At 41.9% G+C, this 22,323-nt stretch overlaps 1 protein-coding gene across 1 annotated transcript in view; it reads right to left on the bottom strand.

Moving 5' to 3' along the window:
• Nucleotides 1-7,305: 7,305 nt before the first annotated feature.
• The window catches only part of LOC120516236, a 35,672-nt gene continuing 20,654 nt past the window's right edge, over nt 7,306-22,323 (bottom strand). Inside the window, exons 6-8 of the mRNA XM_039737787.1 lie at nt 14,151-14,215; nt 12,684-12,722; nt 7,306-7,406 (exon numbers count right to left, since the gene is read on the bottom strand). Coding sequence (XP_039593721.1) covers nt 7,338-7,406; nt 12,684-12,722; nt 14,151-14,215 — 173 coding nt within the window. The 3' untranslated portion in view covers nt 7,306-7,337. The remainder of the gene's footprint in view (nt 7,407-12,683; nt 12,723-14,150; nt 14,216-22,323) is intronic.

Below are 22,323 nucleotides of genomic sequence, written 5' to 3' on the forward strand. Positions count from 1 at the left end.
CTGCCTTGGCAGAAAGCGAGCCCTAAGAAGTTCATAGGATGAAATAATTGATGTTCTTAACATCTGTCTTGCATGGCCTCCTGAAGATCCTCTTCCAGGCACAGACCGTGCCACCCTCTATATATATATATATATATATATACAGTAATCCTCGCTATATCAGCTCGACTTTCAGTGCTTCACTCTATCGCGGATTTTAAATGTAAGCACATCTAAATATATATCATGGATTTTTAAGCTGGTTCGCCGCTTTCTGCGGACAATGGTCTTTTAATTTATGCTACACGCTTCCTCAGTTTGATTGCCCAGTTGATTTCATACAAGGGACGCTATTGGCGGATGGCTTAGAAGCTACCAATCAGAGCATGTATTACATATTAACTAAAACTCCTCAATGATATAAGATATGCTTCCCGCGCGGTGCTTGTTTTGTTTGCTTCTCTCTGTCTTTCTCACTCTCTCTGCCTGACGGAGGGGCTGTGAGCAGAGGGGCTGTTTGCACAGAGGACACGAAGGCTCCTCTACAAAATGCTGCTTTATCGCGGGGCCTCTGTATACTTAAAAGCACATATTGATTTTTTGATTGTTTGCTTTTCTTTGCGAGCGCTCTCTCTGACATTCTCTGCTCCTGACGGCGCTCCTTTGAAGAGAAGATATGTTTGCATTCGTTTAATTGTGAGAAAGAACTGTCATCTCTGTCTTGTCATGGAGCACAGTTTAAACTTTTGACTAAAGGGTGTTATTTCATGTCTAGAGGGCTCTAATAATGTTAACAGTGTGGGAGAGTTTATAAGGGCTTAAAATATATAAAAATAACCATACAAACATATGGTTTCTACTTCGCTGATTTTCATCTATCGCGGGGGATTCTGGAACGCCAACCCCCGCGATCGAGGAGGGATTACTGTATTTAGGAGGTCGTAAACAGGTTTTCTATGCTCTAACTGCGAAAATATTCGATTTATAAATAAAGAATCCTACTATATATATACTATATATATGTTAACTAGCTGTATAAGCCCGTGCTGTAAAAAAGCCCAGGCTCCTAGAAACTAAGGATTCTGGTACTTCAATCAATCAATCACATCGGTTGTGCATTAGCGGCTAAGTGAGGTTCTCTTTCCTCTGCGATTTTGTTTTGCCGATGTGCTCGCCTCTTTTGTCTATCAGCGGCTAAGCGAGTTTTTCTCTTTTCTTGGTGGTTTCACTTTGGCGACGGAGTCGATTTCTTTGAGCTTAATGCTGTAGACTCGCACTTCCAGGCCGGACAGACAGACACATACACAAAGAAAAGTATTGTGTTGTGCTTGGGACTGTCTTAAGCGTTGTCCACTGGGTAAAAAAGAAAATAAAAAACTTATGTGTGCTTGAACTTGTGTTCTACGCCTGTCTGTTTCAGGGTTGGATTTTACAATGTGCATGAGGACCCAGGAGAGTGATGGAACACTTCTGGGAACGTCTTCAGCAATGTATTGTCAACGATGGCCACCATTTGTCTGATATGATTACTAAAACCCATTAAAACTGAACTGTTTCTTATGTACTTTTCAGAAATATGTACAATTATTTTTTTAGATAGCTTTGTTCATTTATTATACCCCTTCAAAATGTGGTAGATCTTTCTGCCCAACACTGTTTCAGGTCTGTTTGGTTTTTGGTCTCTAAGTACAAGGAGTCACCCAGTGGTACCCCGACCCTTTCACTTTGTTGTGTCTCCTTTTGACAACATGTAGACTGTGACCCTGTAGTTAGGATCTAGTGGGTTGGATAATGGATGGACGGATGGACTGATTAGGCATCACGGAAAACACAGACCTTGTCACCAGGATAAGGTGGCAATTCTCAGAGAGGACAAAGCTTTTATAGATATGAATATACAAGAACATATACTGTAGCTGATAACATGCTAATTATACACAAGCAGATTTACTTAAAAAGGTAAAGGAAGTTGGTCTAAACATGAATGTGTGGACTTTGGCCGGCCATTCATCCCGGCCAAGTCCCCCAGGCCGCCAGAGGGGCCCTCCCTACAACATGGAGATGCCCCAAATTCCAGAAGGGCATCATGGACTATGGAGTTTTAATGCACATACCTTCTGGATAACATTGGGGCCACCAGGGGATGCTGTAGGGAGGCACAGAGACGTTTATTTTCCATACAGCCCGGAAGTACTTCCATGTCACGAGGACAGAAGAAATAAAGTGCTTCCAGGCTGATGAAGAAAAGTAGTTTTCACCTGACCCGGAAGTGCTGGGTAATCACATGACCTGAGGGGTCAGAAGCAGTTCCAGGTGATGGACTATAAAAGACTGTGGGAGATCCCAGATGGGCGAGCTGAGTTGGGAGGAAGGGAACAACGCGTCTGGGAGAGGAGGATTGATTATTGACTGGTTTATTTGTAATTATTTATGAGTATTGTGGAGTGGATGGTGCTTTGTGTACATTATAGTTCAAATAAATTTAATATTTGGACTTTTACATGGTGTCTGGCATCTGATCCAAGGGTTCAAGGGGATGACAGCGCCCCCTATCTGTCACAAATGATAGAATATATCCATGGCGCTGAGACTCAGGGTCTGGGCCTGCTTACCATGGAAGTGTCTGCATACTTTAACCTTTTTATTGATAGACATTGAAGACAGCTGCATCTCTTAGATTATTTCACACAGTTAGGAAAACCTTGTGAGTCTCAAAGTCCAAGATGCTAAAGGTTTATGCATCTGGTGATGCCGGCTCGGTGTGGTATCAAGTCTCAATCCAGACTCTTTTCGTGTGTCGTTCCTAGTTGTTGGAATGAGCTGCCCACCTCTGTCTGTACTGCTGACTCCCTTAATGTACTGTATATTTAAGCAGGAACAGATGAACCATCTGTTATGTGAATAAAAAACAAAAAAAAAACAATGCTCTGTGATCTTTTATGTTATCGGTTATTTGTTGTGTGACGGGCAGCCACGGCCAATACCCTGCCAGAATGCCAACGGAATGGAAGTACCGGGGGGTGGGGAGAGAGCACCAGTGAAGCAATACCTCCTCTGGGACACTAGAGGGCTGCCCTCCTGGGTATCTGTGGCACCACGGATTCCCGCACAGCATTCTGGGAGCTGGAGTTTGATACAGCCCTGGTGGGTTCCATGGGGGCCACCAGGGGGAGCTGCAGAGCAATATAGTTATTTAATTATTCCAGGTAATGCTGATGAACAATCCCAGGACCTGAATAAAAGGAGCCACCTCGCTCTGCTCTGAGTCGGGAGGAGGTGGACGAAGCTTACGTGAGAGGGAATGGAGGAGGAAGGACAAACCGAGAGATGGAGAGAAGGAAAGAGTCTTAAGGCCTGTGCTTTGTTGTGATGTTTTGGGACTGTGCTATGGGAAAAAAGAAAGTCCCAGATTGTAAATAAGTTGTGTGCTATGTGACAAACTTGTGGCTGCTTGTCTGTGTCAGCTTAAGGTGGCTTTATACACCCCTTGGGCATCACAGTTGTTATATAAGTTTAATTGCTATATCTCTATCTTATATAATAAACATCAACACATAGAAGTGTGTGTGTCTTTCTGTCCGTCCCGGAAGTCCAGCCAGCACATCGGCAAAACAAAACCTCCGAACAAAGACAGCCAATTTAGCCGCTAATGCACAAATGATGCAATCGACAAATCGAAACCTCCTAGGAGAGAGACACACAGAGCAGTTCCTTTCAATTACCTGACATCTCTACATTTTATTTTTTTTTTCTGACGATTTCAATAGTTTTTAGGACCCTGTGCTTTGATTTAAGATATGAAGAGGTAGGGGAAATGATGGCGAAGGTGGTAGGGAATGAGAACGGCGCCCGTACGCATGTGCCGCACAGCTGCCCTGCTGGCCACTGCCGAGAGTTGATTCTACAATAAAATAAAATAAAAAGATAAATAACCTTAGAGGTCAACCATCACCCTGAAAGTGGATAGTAGACGTCACGTAGTATATGTGTACCAAATTTCAGGTCAAGCGGTTTGCGAGCTACAGGTGATTTAAAATCCTGGATAGTCAAATGGACAGCCATGGTAGCGTATTATATAAGAAGATGTGACGATGCCAGTCCCCTAGAGACTCCCTGTTCCCACATTTGAGTCTGTAGTCTGTAGGGGACCGACATCGTCACAATTTGGTGGCAGTGGTGGGATTGTTTCTAGTGCTTTTATTATTTATTGGTGGCTTTAGAGCAGTGGTAGTGTGGCTGAGCCACGGACCTGGGCTGCCAGTTGCACAGGGTGAGTAGTGATGTGGAACCTTCCCGTGCAACTGGGGCTTAAGGGGGGAGGTATGTGGAATAGCGGGTCCGCGGCTACAACAAAATATGGCCAGGTTTTAAATCCACAAAGCTGTGCCCGTCTCCGTGGGCGTGATTGCACAGCCGCGGGGAGCTAATGAGGTAATTGGGGCGAGTCGCACCTACACGTGAGGGTGAGATCATTCTCAATTGCTTCATTGGCTTCCTGTGGTTTAAGGCGCTGCGCCCACAGAGATGGGTGTGTACAGACCCTGACAAAAGTCTTGTCGCTTCTCTATTTTGTAGAAACTCCTGCCTGACTTTTAATTAATCAACTGGTGTTAGAAATAGCTCCTATGAAAAGCTAAAGCCCTCCCAAATGATGTTTAATGCACTGAAATAAATTAGTTTCACTGAAAAAAGATTTATCATTTAATCAAGACAGACAGGTCAAATTTGGGCAAGACAAAAGTTTTGTCGCCTATACAGAAAATGAACAACTTTACTGCAAATCCAAAAATATGTCAGCAAATTAAGTAGTGGTGCTGTGAGATCCAAATTTATTATCTTGTATGACTTCCATGAGCTTCAAGGACAGCATCTGTGCGGTTTGGCAAGGATTCATACAATTTATTGAAGAAGTCATCGGGAATAGCAAAGAAAACAGTCTTGCGTGCCTCCCAGAGTTCATCAATATTCTTTGGTTTCGTCTTCAATGCTTCCTCTTTCATCCTATCCCATATATGCTCAATGATGTTCATGTCTGGTGTCTGGGCTGGCCAATCCTGGAGCATCTTGATCTTCTTCGCTTTAAGGAACATTGATGTGGAGATGGAAGTACGCGATGGAGCACCATCCTGCTGCAGAATTTGGCCTTTTTTATGGTTGGGAATATAAGAGGTAGCTAAGATTTCTTGGTATTTTAGACTATTGATGTTGCCTTCCACCCTGCAGATCCCTCGCATACCCCCATACTGGATGTAACCCCAGATGATTTTGCCTCCACCAAACTTCACTGTTTCCTGGGTAAATCTCGGCTCCATGCGGGTTCCAGTAGGTCTCCTGCAATATTTGCGGTGACTGTGGTGTAATTCAACAGAAGATTCATCTGAAACATTCACCTTCTGCCACTTTTCCAGCGTCCATCCTTTTAGCCTTGGCAAATGCCACACGGTTTTTCAATTGTCTTTTGTTTAGTGCTGGCTTATGGGCACTGATTCGACCATGGAGGCCATTTCAGAATCCGACAAACTGTTCTGGTTGACACAGGGACTTCAGGTGACCAGGTCTCGTGGAGCTCTGCTGCAGTGGAAAACGGGCTGACCTTGGATTTTCGAGCCAACAAACGGTCCTCTCGAGCAGTTGTCTTGCGGGGTCTTCCTGACCTGGGCTTGTCAAAAACGTCTCCAGTCTCTTCAAATCTTTTTTTATCCTCTGAATTTGACGCTGAGACACATTGAAGGTGTTTGCCACATCAGCAGTGGATTTGGTCTCCAGCCTCTTGACAATCAACACTTTAGTCTCAAGGTGAATCTTAGGCATGTTCGCAGAGCTCTAGTTGCAGTTGATGTGAAGGTCTAGTGTACTGGGGTTCTTGTTATACACACCTGAGACCTAATTGATCCATTATAAGTCACAGGTGAAGCTCATATGACAAGGTGACAACACTTCTGTCTTGCCAAAAATTGACTCAATGGGCTTTACCAAGCTGTGAATATTAGAATACTTTTTGTCAGTTTCGTTTTGCACTGAAACATTATTACAAAAGCTGATGGGATTAAAATGACCCATTACTTGTAACACAATCTTGATTAGAAATATATTTTAGTGGCACTTCAGGTCAATTTGTACACAAGCGACAAGACTTTTGTCAGGGACTGTATATACGGGCCGGCACAAGGGGAGAGGGAAGATATAAAAGATGTAAAAGAAAGAGAGGAAAGAAAAGAATAGAAAGAGGTTAAAGGATGGAAAAAGGCAGTCATGGGAGATGATCCAGACACCTGTTTGGAGAAGGCAGATCAAGCTGTGGCTCTGGAAGGAAGCAAAGGCTGAGGCGGTCTAGGGGCTGGTTGGTTCGCCCCACTGAGTAAGCATGTGGAGAGGGGTGAGCGGGACATAAGCCCTTCCAGTGGATCTGTGGAACGACTGCGTGAGTGCGAAGGAAGACGGGAGAGGTGTGCCGACCTGGACGGTCTGGATGCATCCTGGATTTATGGGGGGTATTAATAAGAGAGATGAGACAGAGGAGAGGAGTCAGCAGGGAGAACTTTGAGAATTGTCTGCATGAGCGTCCGTGAGTGTCTTCTTTTTTCTTCTTCTATAACATTCTCAAGCTCATTTAAGCCATCATCTTCATCATTGTGCTGTGTCGTCTAAGACATTGGTGGTCAATTTTCTCCAGTGCTCTCTTGTCCTCCATCTTGTGTATCAGCTCTATTTTTGTGACAACTTCTCCTATGCTGTTGTTCCACTGTCCAAGTCTTTTAACCGCGGCACTCCTCTTCATTTATTTCCCAGTAACAATGTTGTTCTCAAGCTCCTCCCACCTCATTACATGTCCAAAAACATTCATTACACTTAAACAAATTAACTTTAATTATTGAATGGGGTCACAGCCCATCCAGAAGCGTGGAGCACAAATCAGAAAGCAATCATGGACTTGGCCCACTCGTGCTAAGAACGTCATTCAAGCTCTCAGTGTGGAGCTGCTTATTGGGAAGGTGGGAAGAAAACCAGAGCCATTCAGGTAAATTTGACACAAACAATGACTGGGATCAGGATTTGACCCCAAGCTGCTACCTCCTAGGGGCCTGCATAGTCACTGATGCCATAGAGCTCAACGGCGGACAACAATCTGCTGCTGTGCCACCTCAGGGAGGTCAGGGTGTCCAGTGTCACTAGTAACTCCTTCCATCTCTCTGTTCCTCCTTCTCATTGATTCAGTAAATGGCATACTTGGCAATATATTTTCTTTAATGAGATTCTTGGAAGTTTTGAAATTCTAAAAATGAAAGTACATTTCACTTTTATTAAAGACAACTATTTCCTCACAAACTAACTGATCTTCCTCTGCTCTGCTCCATTCTTCATTTCCTTGTTGTTTTCTGGGAGTGTTGACATACTTCATATAAAGCCTGGTCCTTGTGGGAGAGCATCTGCAGAAATAAATTCCAACAATCAGTTTAAGAGGGGACAGGGAATCAAAAATTCTGGGAATTGTCAAAAAAAAAATCTTTCATTATAAAACGTACAGAAATTCCCTTTCAGCTGCTTCAACTACTCCTCTTGAGATGCGATACCCGTGTCCCAGCACTTATACCATCCCAGTTAACGTCTCCTGTGCTTTCTAGATTTGTTTTACAGTAGTAAATCTTCTTAACTTCAGTCTAAATTTATCATTTTAGGAAGAAAAAGAAGTTACAGGGAGTGGGATCCGATAGATATTATAAAAACTGGTGAGTATAAATTGAGGGATGTTATAACACACCAGTGAGACCTCATCTGGAGTACTGTGTGTAATTCTGGTCTTCACGCTGCAAGAAAGACAGAGCAGCAGAAGAGAGCAACCAAATGCACCATGGGAATGAAGGCCATGCCGTACTCTGACAGACTCTGAGAATTAAACCTGTTTAGTCTGAGCAGAGGAGACCTCATCCAGATAACTCCATTGATATGGAAGATCCAGCACAATTCATACAATTTAGTGGTGAAGCACGTACTCGAGAACACCAGTGGAACTTAAGGGGACATTCAATTAGGACTGAAGCTAGGAAGCTCTTCTTTATGTAAAGAGTTGTGGGACTCTGGAACAAACTACTGAGACACGGAGTTGAAGCTGAAACCTCGACACCCTTAACGCGCACACGTACCGGTCCCGGGACATAACAGCGTTTTAAAAACGTTACAGTAATGTGTGCATGCCCATCTGCCATGCATCTCGACACCCTACCCATCAAATGAAACTTCAAAGTCTCGTCTTTCCGATGATATAAACCATTTTGACACACAACAACCACAGCACTGACACTAAAGTCTTTTTTACAGAGAAGTACATACTTTTAAGAGTTGACTTTCCCTACCTTTGAAGACCCCCTGCAAGTCAAACATCAATATTTCCGAGCAGTATTGATCCCATTGTGTCCGTAAGGCTCCAGCGAATATAATCCAGTAAAACGATTAGGTCCAAAACACACGATATATCCTCAAAGGGACAAAATCTCCAGAAAATGTTTCTTAACTTGAGACTAGCTACGTAATTTTTTTTCATTTCTATTGATCATATCAGACGTAATTTGTTTCTGTCGGCGATAACCATGCTACCGCATGTTACGGAAGTGTTAGCTTCTGATCGACACCTAAGTTGGCCAATTACGACGGGTCTGGGGTTGACTGGCACCTCGTATAGCCAACGAGTGTCACAGACAGCTGGAAGGATGACGTAAAACTCCAAATCTACCATTTTGATTGGACACTGTGACTGACACTCAAAACTTACAGCCAATGAGCAGCCGAGCATTTTGATATGTAACTTGCCATACTAACTTGTAAACAAAACGATCGGAGCTGCGCGAAGGTGGCATTTGTGCCAGTCTGCAGAGTTGGTGCGTGGTTGTTTATTGTGATTTCAAGTTTTTCTCATTTTAAATATGAATAAAAGTAGAAGTTTAAACGTAAATAAACGCTCGATTAAATAATAGATGCATGTACGCGTTGCAAAAGTTTTCAACCGGCATACGGGCCGTATAATGGGAGAGAGCGACATGTGCCACGCCCTTGTGCTTTCTGGTTGCTAGTGATTGCTGCCATCAAGTGGCACATGGAAAAATGCTGAGCTGTGTTGTAACAGTTTGTAAAAGAAATGTATATAGTTTGTGTGCATTTTATAAAAAAAAAAGTAAAAAATAAAAAATATAAATATATTTTTGGCCCATAAGACTTGTATTGACTATTTTTATATAGAAATGTGTATTTTTATTGTTTTTATTATTTTTATAACTAATAGAGTGACACTGTGTGTAGATATAGATTCCTTTAGGTGTAAGCTTTCAGTAGAGCCCTCATTGATATCTGTGGGTTGAAGCATTCAAACGTTATTACACTTTCTCCATATGTTCCAAAATGTGGATAATGGTCCCTCTAAAAACCCCCTGGGCATGCCCACATAAAAACTGGTGTAAAAATGTCATTTTTACAGGTATTCTTTTCAAATTTGAAATGTGAGTAGTCAACAAGTTATTCTGTTGGTACATAGTGTGTTTCTGTCCCCACCTACCTACTGCAGCTTTATTTTCCTTTATTTTCATAAAAACTTTGGCGAGAACAAAAAATTCATTTTTTTGTGAGTTCTAATGTGCATAACTTTTGATCAGTCACACCTACAGTGATTCTGACTACTAAGGGTGAAACTAGAGAATGTGACCTTTACAAAGAGACCAAACATGTGTTTATACTCCAGATAGTTCAATAACAGCAATGATTCTAATTTGGAGAGGTCGAATTACAAGCGATTTAGCAAAAATGACCCCGCTTGATAAGGGGTTTTAAGAAGAATCTGGAGGAGATACTGGGACAGCTTAGCTATGAGCTAAACAAACAAGTGAGAAATGGAGAAAATGTTCAAAATGTTTCTTATGTTGTAACACCGTGAATTCATACATCTGAAATAAGGACCTTGTGTGGGGTAGCTTGGCTCACTGTCCATAACAAGCTGAGTTTTGAAGATATGAGGATACTTCTGAGGTTCTTATGGTTTTATGTCATGTCCCCTTGTCTACATCTAATTTTATAGATAGAAAGATAGATAGATAGATAGATAGATAGATAGATAGATAGATAGATAGATAGATAGATAGATAGATAGATAGATAGATAGATAGATAGATAGATAGATAGATAGATGAAAGGCACTCTATATTAGATAGATAGATAGATAGATAGATAGATAGATAGATAGATAGATAGATAGATAGATAGATAGATAGATAGAGTGGTGTGAAAAACTATTTGCCCTGCTGATTTCTTCTTTTTTGCATGTTTGTCACACAAAATGTTTCTGATCATCAAACACATTTAACCATTAGTCAAATATAACACAAGTAAACACAATGCAGTTTTAAATGATGGTCTTTATTATTTAGGGAGAAAAGAATCCAAACCTACATGGCCCTGTGTGAAAAAGTAATTGCAGCCCTCGTTAAAAATTAACCTAACTGTGGTGTATCACACCTGAGTTCAATTTCCGTAGCCACCCCCAGGCCTGATTACTGCCACACCTGTTTCATTCAAGAAATCACTTCAATAGGAGCTGCCTGACACAGAGAAGTAGACCAAAGCACCTCAAAAGCTAGACATCATGCCAAGATCCAAAGAAATTCAGGAACAAATGAGAACAGAAGTCATTGAGATCTATCAGTCTGGTAAAGATTATAAAGCCATTTCTAAAGCTTTGGGACTCCAGAGAACCACAGTGAGAGCCATTATCCACAAATGGCAAAAACATGGAACAGTGGTGAACCTTCCTAGGAGTGGCCGGCCGACCAAAATTACCCCAAGAGCGCAGAGACGACTCATCCGAGAGGTCACAAAGACCACAGGACAACGTCTAAAGAACTGCAGGCCTCACTTGCCTCAATTAAGGTCAGTGTTCACGACTCCACCATAAGAAAGAGACTGGGCAAAACGGCCTGCATGGCAGATTTCCAAGACGCAAACCACTGTTATGCAAAAGAACATTAGGGCTCGTCTCAATTTTGCTAAGAAACATCTCAATGATTGCCAAGACTTTTGGGAAAATACCTTGTGGACTGATGAGACAAAAGTTGAACTTTTTGGAAGGCAAATGTCCCGTTACATCTGGCGTAAAAGGAACACAGCATTTCAGAAAACAAATGGTGTCATACCAACAGTAAAATATGGTGGTGGTAGTGTGATGGTCTGGGGTTGTTTTGCTGCTTCAGGACCTGGAAGGCTTGCTGTGATAGATGGAACCATGAATTCTACTGTCTACTAAAAATCCTGAAGGAGAATGTCCGGCCATCTGTTCGTCAACTCAAGCTGAAGCGATCTTGGGTGCTGCAACAGGACAATGACCCAAAACACAGCAGCAAATCCACCTCTGAATGGCTGAAGAAAAACAAAATGAAGACTTTGGAGTGGCCTAGTCAAAGTCCTGACCTGAATCCAATTGAGATGCTATGGCATGACCTTAAAAAGGCGCTTCATGCTAGAAAACCTCAAATAAAGCTGAATTACAACAATTCTGCAAAGATGAGTGGGCCAAAATTCCTCCAGAGCTGTAAAGACTCATTGCAAGTTATCGTAAACGCTTGATTGCAGTTATTGCTGCTAAGGGTGGCCCAACCAGTTATTCGGATCAGGGGGCAATTACTTTTTCACACAGGGCCATGTAGGTTTGGATTTTTATCTCTAAATAATAAAAACCATCATTTAAAAACTGCATTTTGTGTTTACTTGTGTTATATTTGACTAATGGTTAAATGTGTTTGATGATCAGAAACATTTTGTGTGACAAACATGCAAAAGAAGAAGAAATCAGGAAGGGGGCAAAGAGTTTTTCACACCACTGTAGATAGATAGATAGATAGATAGATAGATGAAAGGCACTATATTATAGATAGATAGATAGATAGATAGAATAGGCACTATATTATAGATAGATAGATAGAATAGGCACTATATTATAGATAGATAGATAGATAGATAGATAGATAGATAGATAGATAGATAGATAGATAGATAGATACTATGGTTTGAACACACACCAGAATGACTAAAAAGGAAGAACATTTGAAAATCAAGAAACCTTCTCACTTGGCAGTACCAGTGAGGCACTAAGCAGATGTACTGCTGTTGCTATTAAGGACCTCCAGTCGCCTTTCTTGACCCACTGCTGCTGAACGATTTGTTGGCTGAAAGTCCTCAGTGTTTGTGTATCACAGGGAGGATGTTCAGCATTGTTCGTAATGGCACTCGGTTTGGTGTTCATTCTCTTCTCCTCTACTAATGCCAGGTGGTCCAGAGGGTGCCTCATAACTGAGCCTGTCCTTTTAATCAGCTTCTTAATTAATTCGGTGGTCCTCTATTGAAGTGACGTTACCAGCCCAGCACACCACACTGGTCATCACAGAGTTGTAGAAGATGTGAAGGATTTCACTTCCTACATTAAAGGAATGCAATCTCTTAATTAAACAGAGCCCGCTCTGCCTTTTCTTCTATGGTTCTTCTGTGTTAGGAGACCAGTCCCATTCTATATTTTTTTCTGCCTCGCACATTCTAGAAGAACACACATGTTATGTCAGTCCCTGAATAAGTTGCAACCCACCCAAATGGAAACAGATACCGAAGAGATAAAGAAAGACAACGCAGATCCAAGATCCTCTGACACACACCTAGAAATGACAGTCCATAATTACCTGGTATTCACTTTCTCTCTCTTTATTGGCAGACGAAATCTGAAATGAAATTTGAAACTGTTCAGTTGGTAAAATATTTACGGTGCAAAACTAATTAGGTGGCAACATTCAAGCCATTTCTAAAGAAACATTGAAACATTGAAAATCTTACAAAAAAAGTGACATTTAAGGGTGTAAATCAAACCAGAATCAGAGGCCATGTGTCTGGAGTAAATACAAATGGTGTGTTTGACTCAAAAGTCTGAAGGCTTTGTCTCCTGTCCTGTTTGGGATTTTCATGGTCAGGATATCAAGGTGCAGTCAGGGAGGGGATGGCAGTCCAGTTTGGTGGCTTTACCACTGCATTGCTTCTCTTTCCTGATTTCATTGTCCCATTGGCTTTGTTGGGCTGTGAACTCCAGCATGCATTGGGATGAATGGCGACCGAGTGAGAAGCGGCAGGGATGAGGAGCAGCATCTCCAGATCTGAGGCTATGGTAATTAGTAGGCAAATTATGGTCTGTCCTCTCCAAACGGGAGGTAAGTAGAAGAGTGCTAGAATTTTAGGGTTTTGTTCATGATCGAGGAGAACAGAGATAGTAAGACCGACAGATAGATCAGGAGACAGCAAGTGCAGTTATGAGTTCATAATGATGATCCATTTAGTGAACTAAGAAGGAGCCGAGACTGAAAGAAAAGCTCTCAGTTTCTTAATTAGAAAGAGAAATACTCATGGTTGTGTCACTTTTGAATGCTTTTGTTGTGTATTTGTGATAAAATAAAAAAGCCTTAGTATTTGAACCTCTTGACTTGTCTTGTTTCGGGTGTGTCTGGGGTTTGGGGTGCTGCTACGCCCCTATTTTTGTGAATACCACATTACTGTCACCTGTCTGAGAGAAACATGAAGTTCAGAGTTTCATTGTGCTGTCCTTGCATTAAAAGAAACTTGAACCTGAACTTCAAAACAATTGGCGAAGTAGTGAACATGGCATGAAAGCAGAAAGGGACGGTGTCATTGGCCCAGTTTGGGGCAGGCAGCATAAGATTCTTCAACCTGCTTGATCCAGCTAAGGATCATTTTGGGGGGGCCATTTGTAGTGCTGAAGCCTATCCCTGAAGCCCCCAACCATCCTTAAGGGCAGGCTGGCAGCACATCACAAACACACACACAATTGTCACAATTCACATTCACCAATTAACCTAACAAGATGGGAGAGGATGACATCTGGGCAGGCGAGTCAAACCCGGGGTGTCACAGCATTGTCACCCCCATGCAGTTTTCATGTCTCTATTTATTCTTTTCTACATCAATAGCAAGGACTTTTATGTTGTTTAGCAACTTTCTAAAGTCAACAGCATCCTGCCCAGGAGTGCCGATCGACTTCAGCTGGCATCATGGAGTGTGAGTGTTGGGTGGACTCTGCTGGCATCAGTGACCAGTGCTGAATCAGACCATTGGACTCAATAAATCACACATCTTCACCTTACCTCAGAATCAAAGCTTCGCCTCCTGGATTTCTGGTCGCTTTCCATTTGCTCTGAAAGCCGCCTCACTGAAAAATCAAGAAGAAGTAAATCCCTTAACTCCCATGTCAAAATGTAGGAGAGTCCATTATGGCAGGGATAACATCAGGACATAACACAGCCTTGGTTCTGTACCAATGCTATCCATGTATGCATCAAAATGGCAAAAGAAAAGGCGAATATATTGTCACACACGTCCCAATAGGGGGCAGCCAACAGGCCCGATGCAGCGTGAAAACAACAACGACCGAGGGGATTTGACACAAAATTCTTATGCCTCTCCTCGTATCCTCCAGGAAAAAAAGAAGAAGAAGAAAATCTTTACCTTTCGGAACTCTGCTCAAAACAGACCCGATCACAACAAGCAACCCTCTTCCTGGTTCCGAAGTTCTGACTTCATCTGATGACTTCACTTCCGGTCCACTCCCGATGATCTCACTTCCGCCTTTCCCCAGCGTCATCGTCTCTGGTTCATCACTTTCATCACGCATGTCATTTCCTGTCCGTTTTCTATAAAAATCCCCCTGTTTCACTCATCGTGGTCTCTCTTGAAAGTCTGTTATGTACACGGTTTCGGTACTTTACGATTACTCATCAGCGACCTACAGTATGTGAGATGGGGTCCCAAACCTTTACGAGTGTCTCTTGTATTTTTATATCTTCACAACATAGAGGGTGGTGTATGAAAAACCGAACCATCTCTGACTGGCTGGCTCGAGCTACTGTATTATACAGACGGGTGCCATCGCAATCGCGGAGCCTCGTTGTCGTGACAGGGTCAGCAGCCCCAGCTGTGCATTAGTAAGAAAGCTGTGAGCCAGCAGGTACAGACGTACGTGAGAGAGATCGGGAAGATGTATTCTCTGCAACAGAGGATTGGAATAGTGGAGGTGTATGTGTCTACCGGTTCTGTTAAGGAAACGCGGGACATTTTCACACAGAAGTTTCCTGGCATAAACCTACCAGCAAAGAGCAGTATTCACGAGTTGGTGAAGAATTGGTATAAGACTGGGTCAGTTGCAAACTGCAAAAAGAATCGGGCCCCATCCGTTTGTACACCTGCAGTCGTAGCAGAGCCCTAGGAAATCGACACATAAATCGGCACAACAAGCGAATGTTTCGTGCAGGTCTTGTCAACGTGTGTTGAACTCACTACAAATGAAGCCGCCGCACAGAACGACTTGTGTCCAAGAACTGAAGGATAACGACAAACAAAAACGTGTATTTTATTGCACGTGGCTCCTTCAAACAATTGTAATTGGATTTTTGTATTGCATATCTTTCGTTTCGTGTACAGGCTAAGAAACGTACGTCGACGTTGGAGTGGGAGATGGTTCAGTTTTTCGTGTGCCAACCGGTATAAAATCCATTGTCTCTCTGTCTGTCTTGCTTGAACATTCCGGTTGATTTTGCGACTTCTGTCATCACGCTAAGTATCATAGTTCGCTTACGGTACCAATGTATTTGCTTGAATCCGAGAGAGACACACAGCGGGCCACGGAGAGTGGGGGCTGGGGGGGAGAGGGCCGGGCCCTCCTCACTCACTTTCCAACCTCGGCGCGTATCTTACTTCGACTTAGCTAGCGAATGAGAGAACCACTTAACGGATTTAGATCGGGATTTTTTTTTAGAATTTGCTTGAACATTCTGGTTGATTTTTTTCTCTCATCACACTAAGAATTACAGTTGGCTTGCAGGATCAATATAGTCGTGCTAATCCGAGACTGAGGCTGCCGGCCGAGGTGGTGGGGAGCGTGACGTCAGTAGTGGGGAGCCAGCCAGGGCCCTCCTCACTGTCCTGTTTCACTTCACAATTTACAAATAATTAGAACTTCCAGCATTAGTGTGATAGCATCTTCAACAGTGCCTGCAATTGTGACATCACTGAAACACCTGTGAGTGCCACAGGAGATGGACGGGCATCCCCGAGGGTGATTAGTCGCCCAGACGGGATGCCATAATACAACCCCAATTCCAATGAAGTTGGGACGTTGTGTAAAACATAAATAAAAACAGAATACAATGATTTACAAATCCTTTTCAACCTATATTCAATTGATTACACTACAAAGACAAGATATCGAATGTTCAAACTAATAAACTTTATTGCTGTTTTGCAAATCTTCACTCATTTTGAATTTGATGCCTGTTCCCAAAAAGCTGGGACAGGGCCATGTTTACCACTGTGTTATATCGCCTTTCCTTTTAACGTCACTCAATAAGAGTTTGGGAACTGAGGACACTAATTGTTGAAGCTGTGGAGGTGGAATTCTTTCCCATTCTTGCTTGGGTGCAACTTCAGTTGCTCAACAGTCCGGGGACTCCGTTGTCGTACTTTGGACTTCATAATGCGCCACACATTTTCAATGGGAGACAGGTCTGGACTGCAGGCAGGCCAGTTTAGTACCCGCACTCTTTTACTGCGAAGCCACGCTGTTGTAACACATGCAGAATGTGGCTTCACATTGTCCTGCTGAAATAAGCAGGGACGTCCCTGAAAAAGATGTCGCTTGGATGGCAGCATATGTTGCTCCAAATACTTTATATACCTTTCCGCATTAATGGTGCCTTCACAGATGTGCAAGTTACCCATGCCATGGGCACTAACACACCCCAATACCATCACAGATGCTAGCTTTTGAACTTTGTGCTGATAACAATCCGGATGGTCCTTTTCCTCTTTGGCTCGGAGGACACGACGTCCATGATTTCCAAAAACAATTTGAAATGTGGACTCGTCAGACCACAGCACACTTTGCCACTTTGCGTCAGTCCATCTCGGATGAGCTCGGCCCCAGAGAAGCCGGCAGCATTTCTGGGTGTTGTTGATATTTGGCTTTTGCTTTACATGGTAGAGATTTAACTTGCACTTGTAGACGTAGTGACGAACTGTGTTAACTAACAACGGTTTTCTGAAGTATTCCTGAGCCCACGTGGTATCCTTTACAGAATGATGTCGGTTTTTAATGCAGTGCCGCCTGTGGGATCGAAGGTCACGGGCATCCAGTGTTGGTATTCGGCCTTGCCGCTTACGTGCAGAGATTTCTCCACATTATCTGGATCTTTTGATGATATTATGGACAGTAGATGATGATATCCCTAGATTCCTTGCAATTGTACGTTGAGAAACGTTGTTCTTAAACTGCTGGACTATTTGCCCACGCAGTTGTTCACAAAGTGGTGCACCTCTCCCCATCCTTGCTTGTGAACGACTGAGCCTTTTGGAGATGCTCCTTTTATACCCAATCATGACAAACCCCTGTTTCCAATTAACTTGTTCACCTGTGGAATGTTCAAAACGGGTGTTTTTTGAACATTCCCTAACTTTCCCAGTCTTTTGCTGCCCCTTTCCCAGCTTTTTTGGAACGTGTTGCAGGCATCAAATTCAAAATGAGTGAAGATTTGCAAAACAACAAAGTTTATCATTTTAAACATTCGATATCTTGTCTTTGAAGTGTATTCAATTGAATATAGGTTGAAAAGGATTTGCAAATCATTGTATTCTGTTTTTATTTACGTTTTACACAACGTCCCAACTTCATTGGAATTGGGGTTGTAAAAGAGACTGAAAGGACAGACCGGGAACAAGAATCCTTACCTGGCAGGAAGGTCAGTATGTTGGAAGGACTGGGGAACTGTATCTACTGATACACTAGTGAGCAGCATCCCTGGGAATTGGGTCCCCTTCATATACCCACAGGGTATCATGGGAGTTGGAGTTCTGGAGTATAGACCTGTTGAGTTTCTTGGGTGCCACCAAGGGGATGTTGCAGGGGGATATGGACCTTATTTTGTGGAACTCCCATCTAAGCTGAAATGGCTTCCAGTGGCTCTCATCCTAACCCCAGAAGAACACCCTGGTTCAAAGATAAAAGAAGCCCCTTCACCTCAACCAAACAGTCAGAGTCAGGAGGTGGCACATGAGGCTTGATGGGAGGACAATGGAGGAAGAGGACTGTAATACTGTACTGCTTATTTTTTGGGGGCTCGTTGGCACCCCTTACTGGTTACACACCTCTGCCAGTCACATGACCAGAAACAAGCACCACTAACAACACCAAAATCACTTTGGAAGAGAAGCAAATTCAAAATGATTCCCGGATACCATCATTAACAAAATGAAGAAAATTTGTAACAACCAGAACTTTTCATTTGAATAGAAAAACATAAGTCTGTCTTTTGTTTATCCAGGGCAGGGTCATGGGGGTACAATACAATACAATACAGTTTATTTTTGTATAGCCCAAAATCACACAGGAAGTGCCGCAATGGGCTTTAACAGGCCCTGCCTTTTGACAGCCCCCCAGCCTTGACTCTCTGAGAAGACAAGGAAAAACTCCCAATAAAACCTTGTAGGGAAAATGGAAGAAACCTCGGGAAAGGCAGTTCAAAGAGAGACCCCTTTCCAGGTAGGTTGGGCATGCAGTGGGTGTCAAAAGTAGGGGGTCAATACAATACAATATACAGAACAGAACAATTCCTTAAGACAGCATAATAATAAAAATTTTAGAATTACGGTTTAACAGTAGATGATATGACATAATTAGGTTTGGATATTTTTAGAGTCCTGGAGACCTCATCCATCTAGCTGCCTCCCCATTTGGCCATGCCACGGCTGAAACATTGCTCCGATGAAAGGACCCTCTTTCCCATGATTCCTGTGATCCTCCATCAGGGATGACTTTACCATAGGCAGGCAAACAACTTGGCAGGTGGGCCGTGGCACCAATGGCCACATTTGGGTACCGAGAAAAGAAACAGAATAGGTGAGGGTTAGTATTCAAATATAATTATCATGTTACTTATCTTATAGTGCTAATGACTAACAACAGAGATGCAGTATGTACAGTTAATCAGCAGCTCTAGTCAGGATATGCTAAACTGAAGTAGTGAGTCTTCAGCCGGGATTTAAAGGCTGAGACTGAAGGGGCATCTCTTATGGAAGCAGGAAGACCATTCCACAGTTTAGGGGCCCTGTAACTAAAAGCTCGACCTCCCACTGTTATTTTATTAATCCTTGGAATCCTAAGCAGACCGGCATCTTGAGATCTTAATGTGCTCAGGTTTGTAAGTCATGATAAGTTCAGACAAGTAAGCGGACCTTGGCCATTTAATGCTTTATATGTTAAAAGGAGGATTTTGAAATCTGCCCTAAATTTAACTGGGAGCCAGTGTAAAGATTTAAGAACTGGGTTATGTGTTCATATTTTCTTGTTCTTGTAATAATTCTTGCAGCGCATTTTGGATTAACTGGAGGCTGTATAGAGAACAGTTTGAACAGCCAGTGAACACCGCATTGCAGTAGTCAATCCTACTAGAGATAAATGCATGAATTAATTTCTCACAATCCTGTTTATTTAGAAAGCGCCTTAATTTCCTAATATTTTTAAGATGGAAAAACATGTTTTGGACGACTTTGTAATATGCGCTTTAAATGACATGCTAGAGTCAAAGATAACTCCTAGATTGCGGGCTGATTCAGTAAAATTAATTGGGATTCCAACTGAGTTAAATGACGACAAAATATTGCTGTGATCAGCGTCATTCCCTCCAACAATTAACATCTCTGTTTTATCTGTATTTAAAGACAAGTAGTTCTCATTCATCCATTCCTTTAATTCACTAACACAACTAATTAAAGACAACATCGGAGAAACTTCATTTGATTTAAATGAAAGGTATAACTGGGTGTCATCTGCATACAGTGAAAATTAACATTATGTTTCCTAATGAGAGATCCCAGTGGAAGCATGTAAAGTGAAAACAGTAAAGGTCCCAGTACTGAGCCCTGCGGACACCATATTGAACTTCTGTGTATAATGATGGAGTACTGTCAGCACATTTCTGTACATACTGGAATCGATTTGATAAATAAGAACTGAACCAAGCGAGCACGGGCCTGTAAGCCCAACATCGTTTTCTAGCCTGTGCAGTAAAATAGAATGGTCAATGGTGTCAAATGCTGCACTTAAGTCCAACAACATAATTACAGTGGAATTTCCTTCATCAGAGGATATCAGAATGTCATTTACAACCCGTGTTAGTGCCGTTTCTGTACTATGACCAGTGCGAAAGCCAGACTGGAATTTCTCAAATAAATTGTAATGCGTAAGGTGTGACTGAAGCTGACTGGCGACTACTTTTCTAGTATTTTAGAGAGAAATGGTAAATTTGAAATAGGCCTATAGTTATTTAGTATGTGTGGGTCTAGGTCTGACTTTTTAAGTAAAGGTTTAATGACTGACACTTTTAGTGCATCAGGTACTGTGCCATGCAATAATGAACTATTGATAATGTTTAGAATGGTGCTACAAGAACATCCATTGCACTTTTACTAGTTTTGTTGGCACTGGATCTAGGGAACAAGTAGTGGGCTTCATTTTAGAATTAAAGTTAAGACTTCCTGCTCAGTTACAGGATTAAAATTATTAAAGTGCTGAATGCAATGTGAGCAGGGTCTGCTAAGCTAGTATTTGGTTTGTACTGTGATGCTGAGATCTGGGATCTTATATTTTTAATTTTCTCATTGAAGAAGTTCATAAAGTCTGTACTGCTAATATCTGTTGGTATTTTGCACTGTTGATCTGAATTCCCATTTGTTAATTTAGCCACTGCTCTCAAAGTACCCTAGGATTTTTATTATTGCTATCTATTAATGTAGAATAGTATTCTGAGCGAGCTTTAAAGAGGGCTTTTTATATTTATTACACTCTCTGTCCATGCAATTTGAAAGACATGTAGCTTTGTTGTTCTCCATCTGCGCTCCAGTTTTCGACACTCTAATTTAAGAGCTCGAGTATTTTCATTAAACCAGGGAGAGTTTCTATGTGCTTTGATCACTTTTGTTTTAGGGAGCCACTGTGTCCAGAGCATCTCTCAAGGTCACATTATAATGTGATGTTAGCTGATCTAAATTGTTTTCCACAATTACACTCGACTTACTCAAGGTATCTATAAATTTTGAAGCAGAATTACAATCTAGATGTCGCACTGTCTATGTTTTAATCTGCGAGTGCTGGCATGGGCAGAACTAAATCAAACGTAATTAAGAAGTGATCGGAAATAACTACATTTAATGGAGTAATATTTAAATTTTGAATTTCAACTTTGTAAGTTATAATTAAATCTAATGTATGGTTATGATTATGAGTTGGACCTTTGACAATCTGACAAAATCCTACTGAATTTAACAAATAAGTAAAACATTTGCTAAAAGTGTCAGTTTCCACATCAATGTGTACATTAAAATCCCCCATCAGAACTACGTGATCATAATTTATAGCCAAATCAGACAGAAGGTTGCTAAATTCAGTCATGAACAATGAATATGGCCCTGGTGGTCTGTAGACTAGCACTATAATTGTGTTGGAATCTGTTTTAATATTTAAAATGAATGCCTCAAAGGATGTAAAGTTGCCTAAATTTTTAGGAGTGATTTGCATTTTGTTACAATGAATTATTCCAAGGCCTCCTCCTCGACCAGAATCTCTAGACTTATGAAGGAACGAGTATCCATCTGGTGACGCCTCAGCTAGGGAACAGTGTCACATTTACTAAGCCAGGTTTCAGTAAGAAGACACAGATCAGATTTTGTACTTAATATTATATCATTTACCAAAACAGCTTTAGTGCCAAGAGAGCGAATGTTCAATAAACAGCATTTAAAACTGCATGGTTCTTTCTGAACTGCTGATATAATTTTTGTTTTAATTTGAATTAAATTTCTATTACAGATGCCCCTGGTGGAGTGTCTGGTTTTATCCCTTGGTCTAATTATACACCTTATTTTTGGTTATCAATTAATTTATGGTTTGTATCAAGACTAAATTTACTGGATGCCCCACAACAGGGATTATGGGTAACAGCTTCAGGAAAATAACAGGTGGGATAAACAACAGCCTGTGATTTAAGATCACATGACTGCGGCCTGGATGGTGCTCTAATCAGTCAACCAGGCAGTTTTGCTGCCATATTTTGGGATAATACATAAGATCCCCTCCAGTTAGGATGAAGACCATCTCTTCTGAAAAATCCAGGCCTTTCCCAAAAATCATCCCAATTGTTCACAAATGCTATGCTTTTATTTGCACACCAGGTTTCTAGCCAGCAGTGAAAGGAATGCAATCTGCTATAAATC

Source organism: Polypterus senegalus, chromosome 1 (genome assembly GCF_016835505.1).
Source record: "Polypterus senegalus isolate Bchr_013 chromosome 1, ASM1683550v1, whole genome shotgun sequence".
In the NCBI taxonomy this organism is placed as follows: domain Eukaryota; kingdom Metazoa; phylum Chordata; class Cladistia; order Polypteriformes; family Polypteridae; genus Polypterus; species Polypterus senegalus.